This window comes from Falco biarmicus, chromosome 4 (assembly GCF_023638135.1).
Source record: "Falco biarmicus isolate bFalBia1 chromosome 4, bFalBia1.pri, whole genome shotgun sequence".
Taxonomy (NCBI): Eukaryota; Metazoa; Chordata; class Aves; order Falconiformes; family Falconidae; genus Falco; species Falco biarmicus.
In genome coordinates this window covers 20,964,804-20,983,124 of record NC_079291.1, presented here as the reverse complement: position 1 = coordinate 20,983,124, position 18,321 = coordinate 20,964,804, and the positions used below count along the sequence as shown (strand labels likewise).

Here is an 18,321-nt window from a genome sequence, read left to right as displayed (position 1 = left end):
CCCTGACAGACAGAAGGTAAGGTTCAGAACAAAGATGGGAAGGTGGGATGCCACCACGTCACAAACCTCCTGACCTCAGTAATTCCCAAGCAGCTTCTGAAGGCAGGAGCCCAACAAGGCTGACATTGTCTGATGGAGGAACAGCGCAAGCCACGTTGGTGCAGTTATTTTCAGCTCCACGTACACGTATCTCAGTCACGTTATGAGGAAACTGAATGATATATAAATCAGGTGTCACAGACTGACCATTAAACAGACAGCGCTGACTCTCCTTACAGAAAGAGGAGAAGCAAAACCCAGGAAGTATTAATGACTAGAACAGGGGTAAACCAACAAGATCCCTCCTGTGTAGTCAGCTGCTTTGTCAGGAGTCAAAAACATTCAGAAAGAGACCTCAGGCTTATCTGGAGCAGACTCTGACACTCCCCATTACTGCAAAACAAAGGTGCTGTTCAAAATATGTCACTGCACTTGCTGTGACCAAAGCAGTGTTTGTAAATAAAAGATTTCAGACTTCAGGCATCAGTTTTCTCCCTTTAAACACACAGGCTTCTTGGTTTCTGTTGCTTGGAGCTTCTCCTCTCGCAAAGCCAGAGCTAGAGCTCTGCTGTTGGCTTGGTTACCCTTTCAGTTGCACAAGGCTGCTGGCTGCAAGAGAACCATCCATCGTCACACATCAGAAATTGAGGATAAGCACGGGACAAACTGACACAGGCAACCAAAGCATCTTACTTGTTGGCATTTCTAGGCAAGGGCTTGCACCCTGTCCCCAGCCCTGTCCTTTTCTTGTTTCTTTCTTTTATTCACTCTTTTAAGTTGTCCAGGCTCCTTTTGAATGGTGTTCACAAGGACTTGGCCATCTTCTACCTTGGCAAGTAACAGAGGTGAAGAAGTCGCCCCCAACAGCCACGGCGGGGAACCGGGGAGGGGCAGCCGGGCTGCGAAGGCAGCAGGAGCTGCAGGCAGGGGGGCCAGGAGCCCCAGCCACCCGCACCGCTGCCAGTGCCCTGCCCAGCGCCCCGAGCCACCCCAGTCCTCGGGACCTGCAAGGCCCCACATGTCTGGGGGTTATATTGTTGGCATTTCTACTGCCCAGCCTGCCAGGTCTCACCCCTGTAGCTCTTATGGCAGCGTGTGCGCGCGCTCGTGTGCACGTGTGTAGATCAGCTTGCAGCTAACAGACTCCAGGTTTTCAGTGGGAAGTGTGAGGTGAAGGTCTTTCTGGCACAGAAGGTGGATTCACGGGCTCTGTGGAGTGTGGTAGAAAAAATTGTGAGCGCATTAGGCACTCCAAAGGCGGCATTTTGCCCTACAAAAGACAAATCAGGAAAATCTAGTTTCTCTTTACTTTTTTGCTGCTGCTGTCTGCCCTCTAACAAACACTGAATCATTCCACTGGGCCCCAAAAAACCCCCACGGACCAAGCAAAACCCCCACAAGCTCAAGGGAAGAATGAACTGTGGTGGGTGTTAAAAAATCACGCCCTCAACAAAAATGCTGGTATTACACCATGTTACAATTATCCTTACGCCCACTTTCTACTAACTTTGTACCTTTTTGTGGGCAGCAATTGGGCATAACCCTGCGTACAAGAGGCACTAACAACCTTCTCTCTCCACTTGCAAGCATCTCCAAAATTATCTGATTTAATTATATGAAACTCAACTTGGTTTTTTGTCAAACAAACACCAGTTAGTCTGACCGAAAATAACAACTTTCCCTATAAACTTTCCATTATTAAAACTAAAGTTTGCTTTTAATTCAGCCGCCACGATTTGTGGTCTCCAGCAATATTTTTTTTTTCATGCCTTTACTTTTATCAAAACAAAATAACTTCATCATCTTTTCTTTTTTTTTTCTTGCTGCTGCTTTTTGCGGTACCCTCCCAGGTCATCTCAACAATCTCAGGAACACTGTGAGATATTTCTGTAGATCATTTTTTGTTTGTAAATATCTATATTCCAGTCCACGTCGCTTCCAGAGGGCAGAAACTGGATACTCCAGTCAGTGAACAACCTCCAAGTCCAGGCCCCACCAAAGGGACAACAGGTGAATACAGGACCCCGGAGGGCGCAGTCCGGCCACAGGATGCTGACATGGAGGTTGACAGTGGCCTGGTTGAAATGGCTGATGTTCAGGGGGACACAGTGATGCCTGCATAAGGGGGGCGGTGAGTGAGAGTGGACACTTGTCTCCCAAGATGTTGCCACCTCCTGAGGTCAAGCAATGCCACCTCTTTATTTCAAAGCATGGTCCTGAAATCAAAGACTTTTCTGATCTCTTTGGACTTTACTTGAGCAAGATCATGCTGATCTATCTCTGTTTAGAGGTCATTCTCTTGTGGGGGATAGAAAGGTAAACTCCACTACTGAACTTTGCAGACATTACACTAGTACAGATAAAAGCACTTGAACCTTCTATAGCTCCTCCAGAGAGCTGGTAAGATGAATCAAGTCTTTTGAAAGAATTTCCCCCCCCTCCCAGTACTACAGAAAAATGAGAATGAAAAAGATCCTTAGAATTATCAATACTTTGTGATGTGTCCTTTAAAGCCCAATTGACTGGGTGCTTGTAAGATTAGAATCCTGGTGTGACCACCAAGTCTTAAACTCCCTCATGAACTACCCTTCTCTAACAAATTATGTCTAGAAAGCAAACCCAAAACTTTCTTTCTGGGAAGCTTTGGGAGACATTCTGCATTTTCAGTGTTAAAGTAGAGCATGTGGATCTAGCATCCCATCTGCTGCACATGTGTTTTGACTAAGTTATAGAACAGAACACACTTTGTTTCTGTACTGTAGAAAGAGACCACGGGAAGACACTGACATAGAAATGGAAAAGGATGACACCAGAAAGGAAACAACTGCTGTCTGCACTCCTAGAATAGTTATTGACTTGACCGTTGTATTGACTCTTCAGGAGGAAATTAGTAATCAGGCATGTGCAAGTAAAAAGCATTTTTGTACTCAAGATTTTGTTTTGCCACCAACTAAACATGATTGCTTAGACTCCCAAGAAAAAAAAAAAACAACAACCAATAAAGAGCTGGCCAAGAAGCACCACTGTGCTGCAAGTGAGCTTTACAAACACTTGTTAGATGTCAAGGGCCAAACTTTGCATAGGCAGCTACTAAGCAGCATAAGCCATACTGGAGGACTGGTTTTAAAACTTTAGTATCCCCTGCTAGAATGTATAAAAGGTCTGTCTACTATGTCATTTGCAACATTAACTTGCATCATAACTAACATCACCATTAAAATCACAGCTTGAAAAGCAAAGTCACACTAATTTTCAAATAAACCTAAGATATGATATAGCCATTACAAAAATGTTGTTGAGTTGCATGATTCCACCAGGAAGTTTTGCAGTAGGCTGGTAACTCCAAATTAGTAACTCTTTATCCAGCTGACACTGTTCAATATTGAAATCACAGTTTTCCCTGTGCCATAAGTTGTCCAACTTCAACGGTGAGGTTTAGGGGAAGTGAACTAAAAGATGTGCTCCCCAACAAGTGACAAATAAGGTTTTAGCTGAATTTTGTCCACGTCAACACTCACAAAAACCCCGAGGTATCCCTTTATCTTCAGAGTACACACCACTAGGAACAAGACCCTGACAGTTTCTTCTGAACAAGTACACAACAGAATGCAAAGAGTTAACGGCACAATGATCTTTGTGATCACCAAACTACAATTATCTCCTACTTAATGAGCAGGCCATGGGAGATCTGCTGCTTACATTGAAAACAGGGAAGGCATTTTCTCTTGCAAGTCCAAGAGGCATTAAAACCAAAAGAGAGCAAAAGCTGCAGTTTTGCACTGTCAAGATGGCTACCCTTTGGAAAGCAGTTCTGGTACAAGCAGAAGTACTAACCCTCTGGACTGCAAAGGTCCCAAAGCCTGCCTTGCTTTGAGCAATACTCCTGAAAGGTAGCAATCTGCAAAACTGCAAAAAAGACAAAAGCATCTGATACAAGTCCAAAACAACAATTCCTCTCAGATCAAATGTTGGGCACCTGCTGGCCTCAGTCCAACACAAGGGCAGTGTCACTTCAAATACTTCAAAATTGCCACTGCAGGTGCTGCTCATTTCCTACTCCTGATATGCCAGCTTGAAAAGAGTGGAAGTTCTTAAGAGCATTCACTGTCCACACAAACTAGGTTCCAGACAAACCCCACACAATTCCAGAAAGCCTCTTCTTCCTTGTACTGCCCCCCTCCTCCACGGCAGTACTGTCAAAAGAGTAGCAGACCAGGTTAAGAAGTCAAAAAAAATTTCAAAGTCACTATTTCAGAGCCAAAAGATATTTTTCAAGATTTTTTCAAGAACATGCAGATTGGAACTGACTGTTCTGCAAAGACTTTGCTTTGTCCTGTTGGTACCTCTGTATTTAAAAGAACACACAAAACATCTGGTTTCAGTCAGTGAAATGTCTATTTAATTAACTCCTCAGCCACATTTCCCACCCCTTCCTCCCACCCTAAAATCTCAATTCACACTTAAGCAGATGTCATATAATTTGATAGTGTACAACAGAAGTTTTTAAATCTGTACTCTTAATACTAAGAGTATCAGGGGCTAGTATTTGACAATTACCTGTAACTCAGATGTGCCCATGCAAAAAAGCAGAATTTTATATACAGTCCCTATTTTTTCTTATAAATTTAAATATCTTACAAAAATGCATTTTCAAAATGTATAAAGTTTAGTGAATACCCCAAATGTATCTTAAAATAAAACATTATCTGATTTCAAAGGTTATTTCAACAATGAAGTCTAAATTGCACCAGATAAAAGGCACTTGTGCTGTGTGATGTCTTGAGCAAATATATGTTAGTTTATAATACAGTAATACAGTGTCTTCTTGAATTCATGCAGTTGTCTCCGAGCATCAAGCATCATTAAAGCAGCCAAAAGAGATCGTGAGTAAACTTGATTCCACAGTTGTAAAAACATTTTCTATCGCTAAATCGAACATACAGCATTGTGCTCCAGCTCTGACGCTAGAATCAAACGCTACAGAGAAATCGCTGTCATTCAAATGGGAATTCAAACTACGTTTCATTCTCTCATAAGTTACAAAAAGAAGTATGCCATTTAGTTATGAAACTATAACACCAATGAACAGTTCAGTGTTCAAATAGTTTGTGCCAGTGAAAGTCTGTATTTAAAAACAAGCTAGGGGCTAGTTATTCAAGGAGCAGTGCATCATATTTTCCATTTCCACTTCACTGTTGAGATAAAAGCGCAGTCCTATTTGCCTTCATCTTCTCCAGCCTTTTCATTAAGTGGTTATTGGTCATCTCCATCTCTTCTATCTTATCCAGTGCTGTTCTTAACTATAAAATGAAAGCAGAAGTTACGATCACCAAGTTTGCTTGGACTTTCTGCTACTCTTAAACTTTAGCAAAGGAAATTAGACCAGGAATATGAGTATTATATGCTTTAAAAGAGCGCCACATAGGTTAAAAACCACTTCCATTATCACAGTCAGATGAACTGGAACTCAACTGTTAAAAAAACTGGGAAGCAGTTGACACATGAAACAAGCACTCATTCCAACAGAACTAGGTGCCTGTGAGTTTCTATTACATTATATTTCAAGGTAAAGTCCTCGCCACCATTTTTACTTGCTGATGGATGTATACACAAATGTGTAGCAGCCATCACGCTAGTCATGCAGCAGCTCTTAAGCAAGCATGATCAACAACTTAGTGAAATAGAACTTCTTCCCAGCCTCCTGGGAGGTGCATGTTGGAAACTTCCCAGGCTGGCACTTGACACAGGGAGCGTTCCGCTCCCCAGTAATTTTTACAGAAGGATTAGTTTAAATAGTACAAGTTATCATGTTCAGACGAAAATACAACTTTGGATCCTTCCTTTCAACGAAGAACTGCACTGATTGTAATTGTTAGTTTTATGTGCTACAGTTATTGTCTGAATACAACACTGATAGACTTGGACATCTCCTCAAAAGAACACTTAAAAGCTGCAACCAATAATTACAAAAAACCAGAGCTTGGAGGCAGAAGACAAAGCAGTACAAGACTGAAAGAAGCATATAGCTGAAAAGGAAATCAAGTCAATTACCTCTCGCTGAAGCTTCCGCTTTTCAGCTTTGAGTTCATCTTCTACTTTTTCTGCATTTTCTGCTGCATTTTTATACCTTGCAACCTGCCCCTCAAGTCGTCCAATCTGAAAACCCAAACAAGACAGAAGGAAAGACTGATTACTTGGGTTGTCCACCCTGAGCTCACCTGCTACCAGCTGTTCTTCCCTTTCTGAAAATTCCCCACAACACAAGCCATCCTGCGAATTATCCACAGTACCCCTCTGGAAAAAGGGGGATTAACTGTGTTAAAAGCAGCCATAATTGCAAAGAGAGTGTCTAAAAAACCTAGTAAAACAGATTGTGGGCAGAATCCTGGAATACCCTTCACTGCCTGTCCCTCCCTGGTGAGGGTCACAGGAAAGAGTAGAGAATGCAGCATAGAATAGGGCACAGCTAAGAATATACAGAAAGTTGAAGAACTAAAGAGAGGGGAGCTGGAAAAAGAAAAATCAAGAATTGGGGAACACATGGGATTAAAAACAAAAGCTAGAACTTTGAAAAAAGCAGGGACCATGTGAAAAGGTGCAAAGTAAAAAGGAGACTGTAACTTATCATCAAGACATGATGCATGAGAGGTCTTGACCTCAAGCACAGAATTCAGCAGTAAATAGGGGGCTTGAGATAAACCCCAGTTGCAATCTGCAGGTGTTAACACTCACTCGCTGGACTGTTATATTTATAGCTCCCTGCTACCCCCAAATCCATAGGATAAACTAGTAGCCTGTTGCTGTACAAAAGAAAACAACTAGGCATCTCAGTCAAATGATAATCCTTTATGTTATTTTTAGTGATGTACAGAGATGCTGAACTATAATACCACTTTACTGACTTAGAATCACAAAGTGTGCGTAAACCAGTGTGAGATATATATATCTATACACACTCTTGAATTTCAGAGAGTAAATTATGTACCTTCCACAGTCTATACAACTTTCTTACAAATAAGTAAGCTACATAAACTGATTTTCTTGAACTACTAGTTTCAGTTCCTCTTTATATTCTGCCATACATTCACATCTTAGTAAATTTTCTCTTATGGTTAGGACCATGCACAGGTATTGAATTGCAGAAAATATGAAAAAATACAATTGTAGTGCCATTCTGTGCAAAGTAAAGAACAACCAGTAAATCAAATGATGCAATATATTTTCATAGGTTTTGTTGAAGAAAATATTGTAAAAGCATGCAGAGCAAGTGAATTGATAACAATAAATATGAAGATACAGACTTACATTTTGTTCCAAAGTAGTTATATCTTGTTCGGCTTTTGAAAGCTTAAATTTGTATTCACTAATTTGTCTGTTGGCATCTCCTAGACAAAAATAAACATGAATATATTACTCAAGGCAACTCTCTAAAATGGTAGTTCCTCGTTTAATTAAAATTAATTAAAAAGACCATCTTTTTTGAGAAGCCTCTGTACAGGATTATAAAGAGGTAGATGTTCTTTCAGAAAACTTTGAGAGCATGGAAATAGTTTTCCTGTTATTTAGACAACACAACTACTGCTTCTGTTAAGAGTGTGCATTAAATATCAGATGTATAAATGATACACATGCCTTTTAAAATACATTTCTTTAGATCAGCAAACTCATCTCTCTCTCTCTCTCAAAAAAAACAGAGAACACAATAACCAACACACACTGCAAAATGGGTCAAATCACAATAGAAATAATACCAGCAGCATTTAGCATAGAAACGTGTAATAATATTTGAATGATAAGGAGCACAAGGCTTGAAACTGCCTGACAAACTCCAAGGAGCTCTGCAAATTATTTTGGTGTTAATTTTAGCCCTGACATTGCCAGCACTCTGCTCATGTTCATTGCTACAAGCATATTAAATGACAATCTGTCAAATAAGTAAAGTTTTCAGCTGAAGAAATAGCTTGCTTGAAATGGAAAGTAACTTACATGCTTCTATGAAGCAACACAATATTGTGTTAAACTAATAATTTTTGATGTTTTGCTTCAGCAAATAATAGACTTTTAGATGAAGTTTCTGTATCAAAGACTCCATAATATATAAAGAAAAAAATCCGGTAGAATATATTATCAAAATACCTCAGTTGAAATTCTATCATCTAAAAATTGACATTGTTCCAGTAGTGGCACCCACTCTAGGCAAGGTCATCAACTGAAAAATAACTTCCCAGAATGTTGTTCAACACTGAAAGAGGCAGATTTTTAAGCTATTCTACTGGAAGAAATTTCCTGCAAGGAGTGACATCAACAAAAAACTAGCTGTTCAACAACTGTTCATTCACAATACTATTACTGCACAACAATATAGGAATGGGAGGTGGAACAGAGTCTGTTTCCTCTCCCCAGTAAGAATACCTTTAAGCAGTAACCATATACTTACTCTGCATTTCAATTAGCTGCAAGTCAGAACCGTTCTCTAAGCCGATGATATCTGAATTCATGCCATCGCTTTTAGAATATTTCTGTCGCTCTTCTTCCAACTGCATCTTCAGTTTTCTAACCTGAAAAAGAAGTGTTCTTTTGTGAGACTCCTAGAAATTCAATAGTTGTGTATCTAAATGTTTAACGAGAAAAAGGCAAAGCGGGCTTTAGATGCCACTGGCTGAGATGGTTCCATAAGCAGGAGCAGGAGAGCCGTGCAAAGGAGGCAGGGACCCAGTCCCTGAGGCCGATGGCTGCAGACCCCATTGCCCTCTGTTGGGCGAGTGCCCTCTGCACGCCAATGCACAACCCAAACCCACCACTCTGGCCAGTGCTGCAGAGACCTCTGCGCAATGCAGGGGCACCCAGTGACTCCAACAGAGCTGCCTTTCCAGGGGAGAAGGCGGTATGAAACTCTGTTTATGCCTTTCTTCTACAGTATAGCTTTTACACTGTAAACACGTATGAAGATAACAAACGATATCTTAGTGAGTTTACAGAAAGAATAATCCACAGCTTTTTGGGGGGTCCTTGTACTCCACCTGGAAGCAATAGTCCTAGACAAGCCTGTAGCACACATTAAGTCTTAAATGATTCCATTTTAAGCTACAGCAGCTGTGTCTGTATTTTTCCAGTAATTGGGGAACATAGATTCATCATCTATGTGCTCTGTATCTGGAATTTATGAAAATGAGAGCTACTTTTTGACTCCCTTATTAAAATACTGCCCTACAGATAAGCAATACGGGAGTTATACTTGCAAAACTCCCATTCGTGATGCAAGTCAAATATTTTAACAGTGATTTCTACAACTATATGGTGATAAATATGCACAGAATACTTTCACTTATACACACACATTTTATACTAAATTTTATTGGCATTTGAAACCAACTATCTATACTAAAATTAAGGTACCTTCCCAGCAAAACCAAAACATTGACCACTTGAAATTTGCAATGTGTTCAGCTAGAAGCACAAAAGCTATGGTATTCTTAACAACTGTTCAATGGCTATGCTTTCATGAGTCCTCTCTTCTCAATACTGAGCTGTATTAAATACAACTACTTTTGATAACGTTTATTTTTTATTTGAGTAACTGAAATGATCAAAGAAATAATACCACTTAGCCCTTTGGAAGAAAGTGCCACTTGAGCTTATGAGAATGTCATTTTACTGACTTCAGTGTTTCCGCATAAGACAAAATAAAAGAAAGAACAACTTTAATTACATGCACTAATGGCAGTCTCAGCAGCAAGTTAGATTTCACCTAACCAATTAGTGAAATGAGCATTCTTTACCAACCAAGATCTAAGTCACATGGATAAGGACACTAGTGAGAGAAGCTGATAATTCTGGTAGCCAGCCAGGTAAGAAGTTGAGTATTTTATTTTGCTTCAGTGCCTAAGTATCTGATTGAGCACCTTTGGTGCTTAATATTTGCTTGTTCCTAATATATTAACATTCTGCAAAAGGATACAAAGTTCTATTTCTGAAAAGAATAGCTTATTTTACCTGGGACAATAATTCCTCCTTCTCTCCAGCCAGTTTTCGTAGCCGGATATCTAAAACCAAAGAACCCAATTAAAAAACAGAGAAATCTGTAAGTAAGATGATGTTTTTCATAACTTTTTGTTCATTTTCTAATAAAATGGTTTTCAAAGTTAAAACTAATAGCACTGGGAGCACAAAACTTTGATATCTCACTAATGACATACCAGCCCTCAGTTAAGAGCAGAAAAAAGGGAAAAACATTCATTCACATTGTTTATTAGTGTAACAATTTTAAAAGCAAGATCTGACTTTAGTAATTCTTCAAAGCAAATTAAAAACAGCAACTTTTTTTTTAATAATAAAACAGTTTTGTCTCAGTATCTAGAACAGCCGTTTCCAACAAACTTGTCCTCTGATTCTATACTCTTTTTCCTTGTCTTACTCTTGAAGATTTCTGTCTCTTCCAGGAACACACTAAGCTTCCCCATCCGTTTAGAAAGTTTGTAGAAAGTGTTCTCAAACCAGAAAAAACTATTTGGGAAAGTACCCACAGGAATGTTGCAATATCTCTAATCAGTTAAGATGACCAGCAATGGCTACAAAAGTGTCTGTCAAGCAATGCCCTGCTAAGATTAGAGCAGCTCCCTTGAAAACTGTGTTTGACAGTAACAAAGCATAAAGACATCTCTATTTCACCATGATGGAGCCACAGCAGAAACATGTATCAAGTCAAACTTCTGTCAAAACAAAAATATGTAACTATTATGTACTACGTAAAAATATAATGCAAGTCTATAGATACGCTTCTTTGCACGTCAACTAGCAGAGTTTTACAGTGGATTGACTACGCATTCAATAACTTGTTAAACTTAAGGATAAAAGCAAGTCAAAATAAAGCTCCCTACACCAGTATCTTCCTGTTGTCTATGTCATTTTTTTGAATGTTTTTAAACTTTTTTTCCTCTAATGTGATGACAGACTGCACTTGCTTTACACTAATAAAGGCAAAAGTATTTCAAGGAAGGGGAAAGCATATCCAAAAAATGGTTTTCTATAACAAGTTTTTTTCATTGATTATACATACTTTTAAAGATTTTTTTTCTTGAAACAATGGAAAATACATTCATACAAAAGATTACACTTTTAGGAAAGATCTTTTCTGACAGTAATAAAACAAACTGGATCAAGAGATCCAAACAGTTGCACACATCCAAGCACATACTATATTTTGCTTTTTTTTAACTCAAAACAAATGATCTGTCTTTTTACTCAACATTTTAAAAAAACCCAACAAAAAAAAAAACAACCAAAAAGAAAATTACAGTCTTGAAAGTTGTGTAAGCATGTATTTCAGAAGCATCACAGGTATCTTTTCGTGGCTGTAAATCACAAACCACTGCAAACAGAAGGGAAACAAAGTCTTCAAACACTCTATAAAGTTATATTTTTTGATATTTTTACCTAGTGGTCCTTCTCCTGCAGATTCCAAGACTTGAGCAGCTTCCTGCGATACAACTGTTATTGCACCAACCACTGATTCATGGTTTACATCACCGTTTGGTGTGCCATCTGGAATAATAACTAATCCGTGTTTCTAAAAATACAAAAGAAAAAAAACCCTATTGATACAAGACCAGTGCTAGAACATAACTGAACAGAAAAGTTTTTTAAAAGCTTTTCAATTTGATCGAAACACGTACAATGAAATGCACCGCTTATCCTACCCTAAGGTCAGGTTTTGAGACTGCACAAGAATAGTAACCATCCTTCCTCTTTTTCATTGACCTTGATTTCATGCCAAATGCCTCGAATTTTGTTACTGTAAAGTAGCTGCTACCAACATACCTCTCCTCTCTTCATTGTTTCCTTCAGGTCAGCCAACTCCTCTCTGAGCTCATCTCGCTCATTCTTAATGCAGTCAAAGTAATCTTTCTGTCTTTCTAGGGCCTGGGTTCAGGCAGATCGCAAGAAAAAGAGCGGCACAGAGAAAAAGCACATGACAGAGAGATTTTTCTACAAGTAAATACAAAGAGCTCAATAAAAGTAAAGAAAAGAAAAGGGGTAATTAATAAATAGAAACATACACCTCTGATAACTACCTTTTACAAATTTCATATCTAGCCTTATTGCTGCATGTTTGTCACGACACATTTTTTCCCCAGGTAACTCTTAGTAGATTCTAGCATAGATTTTTCTTTAGTGGATTCCATTTTTGGTAGATTTGGATAAACTAAATTGAATACCAAAAGAGTAAGTGATTCTTTTTGAATACAAGCACTCTGTGGCCAGAAATAAAATTTCATAGGGTATAAGTAGTAGAAATCTTACCTCATAGAAGACCTTGAATAATACTAGTTTATTTACTAGTTGCTTAAGTATTACAATGACTCTACTAAACCCAAAAGCAACCAGTTTTACAGGGGACAAAAAATGCAGCAAACACCAGCAGCACTATTTTAGCACACAAAAAAAAAAGGACTGCAGCTAAAAGCACAATATGGACGTAGATGGGTTTGCCCACCTATGCTGGAGCTGTGTTAGCTGGCAGCTAATCAGACACTTGCACTTGACTGGGCAGCATCCTATTATTCCATTCAAATTCAATACTGCATGCATTATAAATAATCCTGACCACACAGGAACTGCAAAAGTGCACACACATTTTGCCAAGAAAATTATCTAACTAAACCTTATGTCATGCATCAATGTTTAGGAATGGACTGATACTGAGAAAGAAATGAAGGTGTGTACCTTTGTTTTGTAACTGCCCCACATACCTGCAGTATGCTGAATTTTAATAGTTATCTAGGATCTGTATATTAGAGCCATGTTTTAATGCATTACTCTTAATTTCAATAGAAAAGTTTAAGAAGTGCTGTTGTACTTGGTTTATTAGTATGTAAATGCAACATTTAAAATTTAAGTAATTTAACATGTATGAAAGCATTAGCTGTCACATCATAGTTTAAGAATTCATAAGATGTCCTTTTGTTTCCTAACACATACTAGAACTCTAACTACATTATAAACAGTGTGAAGAACCCTAATCATTAGATTTTGTGTTCCACTTAAAGATACATGCACCTTCACCATTTCTGAGGAACACAGGCAGAGATGGAGGGGGAAATAAGTTCACTGAGTTGACAGAAAGTACACAGAGCCCAGAATCATACTGCAGACAGATTCTGTATGTTTAGCAGTGCCCTGGGATGCTGCTGACCTTCCCAAAACATCCTGTCTATCCTCACGCCCTATGCACAAGTCTTGGGAATCAGAAAATTTTGAAGGGGAAGGAACTGAAACTGATATAACTATATTTCTTTACCTATGGAGAGATTAGCAATCATTATTCAATGTTGAAAAACTTTAGTAATAAACTGCTAGTATTTGTATGCTCAGGGATTACAATACATGACATGGATTTCATATGAAATTTACTTCTGCAACTCTGCTGTTGGGATGGGGCACAGAAATCAGGACAACTAAGCTCTGCAGGCATGTTTTAACATACCAATACAATTATATGTGACAATTTATCAAAAAGTAGATTTGTCTGGGGTCCTATTTTCTAAATATTCCAAAAACCTGCACGAAGTCTATACCAAACTCAGATACGCCATTGCTAATTGTAAATTGGCAATGCATGTACAGTTTGGAGCCACCAAACAGTAAAACAGCTGTATATTTCAGGAATATAACCTGGAAGTTACAGTTAAGTGTCCTCAACTTGATCTAATTTAAGACCAAATACAACTGCAAATTTCAATCACTTCGTAGAAACAGGACAATGAAAGGCAGCAGGTGTAAAACAAACTCATGCTATCTCTGTTCTGCTTGCCTCCCTTTCTTCCCGAGGTAGCATCAGGCTAACTTGCATACATGGTAGAACTAGGTCACAATTTTAGTTATAAATTACTCCTCTATGAAGCTTCTCAGATTTCTGAAGCTGGAATAGAGTGAAAATTAAAGCTACTCGGTACTGGGGAGAAAGACTTAAAAACTGTGAGCTAAGAAAAGTACACAAGTGTTTTTAGATAACAGAAGTGAGAAAGAAAAAACAGCAGTATTTTTTTCATTTTAAGAACCAGAAGATTACCATTTCGAGATGGTAAAAAAACCCTCCAAATTAAAAATAAAGAAAAAAATCCCATTATGGTGTTTACAAGAACGCAGAAACTGGCAGGAAAATTTCAGCTAAAGGAAAATGTATTTTTCTGGTCAATCTGGCTGGTAGCTATTATGTTGAACATTAGATAAATTATATGTTCTGTACTAACTCTGGCACAAAAAAAATTGCACAAATCTAGACAGTCCAGAACACAAAGGTGAAGCCTAAGTATGGAAATAATATGGCTAATTAAAGGTTAAAAAAAAAAACACTTTCAGAAGAATGTTCAGAAAGCACTTGTAAATGTTAAACTATTATTTTATGATGGAAGAAAAGATTGAAATACAAATTGAAGGACTGAAACATGAAATAAATATGGATTGAAATAAGACAGTATAACAGGGCTTTTTTTTTTTTTTTTTTTTTTTAAAGTGGGCATCATCAGGTAAAAGATAACTTTTCAAAGTGACTTGAACTCCAGCAAATACACAGATTTCTTAGAAAATTGCTTTATGTCAAAATCTGACTTAAAATTCAATTAGAGCAAAACAACCCTAGAGTTACTAAGAGGCAGAAAATTCCTTTCTGAACACTTTCCAGTCAGCAACCTCTCACCACCAGGCAATCTACTTGTGGACCAGAACAGCCACAAGTTCAGAGTCCTGTGGTTATTACCAACGATCAGGCTGACTCTTAACAGTTTTACTCCTTTTGTGCTGCCCAGAAGCAAAGCTGACAAACCCTGCCTGACCTACACTAGCTGCATAGTTAGTATCAACAGTTCTTCCTTCCACAGGAGCCCTACAGATGGTCCTCAAAAGGTCCCACTTAACCACTGTTTTGATTCTCTCAATTCCCATACCTGGTAACTCTGGTATTTTGTGTGTGGTATCACCGTACCAGCTTGGTTCAGTGATGCATCCAAGCTAACCAGCCCTAGAAAGATCAGAAGTGCAATACAGGAATGCACAAGTTGACCACAGAAATCAATTCAAGGTCAAATTTTTTATCTCTAGGTATGACAAACGCAAGTGTGATGTACAGTTGTTCAATGAGGCCTCTCTACATTTTGGTCCTTAGCTCCTGCAGCATTCTAGGTTTTCTATTATTTAGAGTATTTAATCTCTCTTATCTCAGGTAGTGTAGACCATTTCAAAATCCACTAATTCCTATGCAAATTGTTAAGATGATGACAGAGGCAGGACTCAAATGGCAAGCAAGCTTTGAAGTGTTCAGGTTCTGAAAACTTGTATTTGCCTCTAGGGAGATTAGATCTTTAAAAACAATTTCAAATCTGCATAAAATTCCTTTTTTTTTGAATAAGGAAACAATGACTTTTTCAAGCCATGAATTCAGGTAAAAGATGTTTTGTAAAAAATTGTAAAATTGTATACATAACAGTTTATTATGTTATAGATTTCATTTGTATTATTCATCATTATGCAAGTAAAGATGAGATGGAGCTCATTTTATAAAGAAGAGAAAGATTGCAAAACATTTTAAATATTTAAATTGGGACTGGCCTTCATTTCTTTGGTGTACACAGCATTCCTTGGGGTGTGGGGGGCATTCATCTACTTCTAAAATGCAAAAATACCTTTCCCCCCATATTTGATTCATACCCCTATTCTTTTATCTTTCCAATTAATTGTCTCCTGGAGATCAAACACCTCTTTGGTTATGGAGTCTATATTCTGCTGCATGCGTTGATTCTCCTGTAGTAAATAGGATGAGGGAAGAGTAAAAGAGGAAAGAAGTAAAGAAATGGAAAAAACCCAAACATTCAAACAGATAAAGGAAATAAGTAACAGAAGTCAACCAAAGAGTTTATGAGCATGAAGATAAAGAAAAAAAGACCAACTTAATATATTCTTTATGAATTCATGCAAGAGAACAGTAATGAATTTTATTCAATCAGTGTTGATAGGAGAATTTAGTGCAGCTAGAGCTACTTTTCTTTAGTAACAGTTCTCACTGCAGACTCAGGATAACATCTTTCTACAGGAAAATAAACTTCCTTGTAATTTTCAGATACTTTCAAGTACCATTTGGAAGAGAAACTAATGTTAACAAACAGTTTTAGGAGTGTTTTACAAAATAGAAAATCTTCTTGAAAGAATAAAGGAAGTTTGAATCAGGCATCCAGGGAGTGAAATAGGGCTTCTGACTGCTTTCTGATACTAAATTAATATATATCAAGCGCAGTCCTATTTTTATTTAACACTGCATTTTGCTGCTTGCACTGCAAACATAACTACAATTCTTTACTGTGTTCATACAAATATGTATGAAGAATGACTTAATTTTGAAGGCTACAGACAATTTTTTGCCCTTCTAGTGAGTAAACTTGATTTTGCACCTGGGAATGGAAGACAATGTGTTTCTGCAAAACACTAAATGGCTTCAGCTAGATCTTCTGTTAATGTTAATAGACAGAAAAGTTACTCAAATGTTAAATATGGGCCAAATCTTTGAAGGAACTGTATGCATTTGGTGAATATTCAATGCATATGCTACATTCTACCACAGCAAACACTCCAGACAAATCTACTGTATATTCTTGTTTCACATACTTTAAAAAACCTAAGCGGAAAAACCCAAACAACCAAAAATCAAAGTAGTAAAAAAGCTTTTTAATTCACATTGAAGTCAAAGAGAACCCAGAGCAAGCAACAAAGCTACAACCAGAACCTGCTAAGCTTTTTGCTTGTCAGCATCAATCTGCCACTAAATGCTGCTACTTAGGCTTATCTAATTTGTTTTCTTCTGCTAGTAAATCATATCAACTCCAGATTCGTGAAGCTTATTATTTCCTCAGTAACCACAACAGATCTGGGACTCTTCAAAAGTCTTTTGGAGTTACTGTACTACTAACCTGGAGAGCACAAGAACTTAGTGGGGAAAGAAACTGATCAATGAAATGCAATATTATATAGCTTTTGAAAATCTGGTAGTGGAAACCTTGGCTCATCAATTTTAACTGAAACCAAATGGCAGTGGGAAAATGATGTATTAACTGAACGAAGACTTCCAGCACAAGAATTGAAATCAACAGGAAAAGGACACCTGCATACTGTTGATCTCTGTGGACATACCTTGGTGGACCATTCCAAAATGAAGACTCACAATAGCTCTAGGACTTCAGGGAACACCGATTTGTTTCCAGAGGAAAAAGGTGGTGGGGAGGAGGAGGAAACACACTGAACAGGGCAAGGGAAGCAAGAGAACACACCGCACACCCAGTAACATGGTTATGACCCAACACCATTGCTGACCACTGTTGCTACATTTATTCTTGACTGGTAAGTAAACAAATATTCATTACTGGAAACTTCAGTGGCTGATGCTCAAAAAAGTTGAAATAACTGAAATGGAAACTTTTGGGAAAGGCAAAGAATAACATTGTATTATCCATGCATTAGAACTGGCTATGCAAATGTATTTTAGCCATACAAACATTAGTTCTGCCCTTGCAAGGAAGAAAAGATACAAGGAACCTTCATGAGAACCACAATTCTCACAAGAATTAAGGATTTTATAAGATGTAACACACATGAAAAACCTGCAGAGACTTCTTCAACTTTATAGAGTTTGATATCTTAAGTTCTGTGCCCTAGAAGAAAATAAATTCTTTCTTAAAAATGTGAGATTTTGTGTGTGATTCAAATCTTAGACCATATTTATTTGCAGAAGTTCTATCAAACACTATCTCATATGAACATACCTCTATCAATTCATCCCTCTGTCGAAGGCCCTCTTTAAGTTCATCCAGCTTATGCTGCAGAACAAGGCACGTGTGTTTCTGTCTTTCCAATTCCTGTATTAAGTAAAGTATTTTTATTTACTTTGGCTTTGACATTTGCAATATAAAGTTTAAAAAAAAGTTAGTAGTATCACTTAACAAAACATTATCTAAGAAAATACTGTGACAATCTGAGAAATTTTACCTACCAAGTGGCTAAAAATCACAGAATCAGTGTTTTAGGTAAGTTCTCCAGATACTTGCTTACAGAAGACTTTATTTAATAAAATGTAGAGTAGAAAGAAAAGATACACTTAAAGGCTTAAGCACAATATTAAAGAGAAAAGCACAGATACAGAATTTATCTAAATATTGTTGTTAAAAGCTGTCATAACAAAGTGGGACAGAACATGTCCCATTTGATGTAAATGCACAGTTTATCTTTAGTGTGTTGAATTAA

General features: G+C 37.8%; 1 protein-coding gene across 8 annotated transcripts in view; it reads right to left on the bottom strand.

Annotated features, from left to right (window-relative positions):
* Window positions 1-4,415: 4,415 nt before the first annotated feature.
* Window positions 4,416-18,321, bottom strand: part of LRRFIP2 (LRR binding FLII interacting protein 2) — a 57,956-nt gene continuing 44,050 nt past the window's right edge. For 4 of the 8 annotated variants that reach the window (XM_056334686.1, XM_056334678.1, XM_056334680.1 and 1 more), the window contains 9 exons: window positions 17,844-17,936; window positions 15,742-15,834; window positions 11,857-11,958; window positions 11,473-11,605; window positions 10,033-10,082; window positions 8,477-8,597; window positions 7,345-7,424; window positions 6,091-6,195; window positions 4,416-5,339 (listed from right to left, as the gene is read on the bottom strand). In XM_056334686.1, coding sequence (XP_056190661.1) covers window positions 5,229-5,339; window positions 6,091-6,195; window positions 7,345-7,424; window positions 8,477-8,597; window positions 10,033-10,082; window positions 11,473-11,605; window positions 11,857-11,958; window positions 15,742-15,834; window positions 17,844-17,936 — 888 coding nt within the window. In that variant the 3' untranslated portion in view covers window positions 4,416-5,228. The remainder of the gene's footprint in view (window positions 5,340-6,090; window positions 6,196-7,344; window positions 7,425-8,476; window positions 8,598-10,032; window positions 10,083-11,472; window positions 11,606-11,856; window positions 11,959-15,741; window positions 15,835-17,843; window positions 17,937-18,321) is intronic. The other 4 variants (XM_056334681.1, XM_056334682.1, XM_056334683.1 and 1 more) reach the window with 2 other exon arrangements.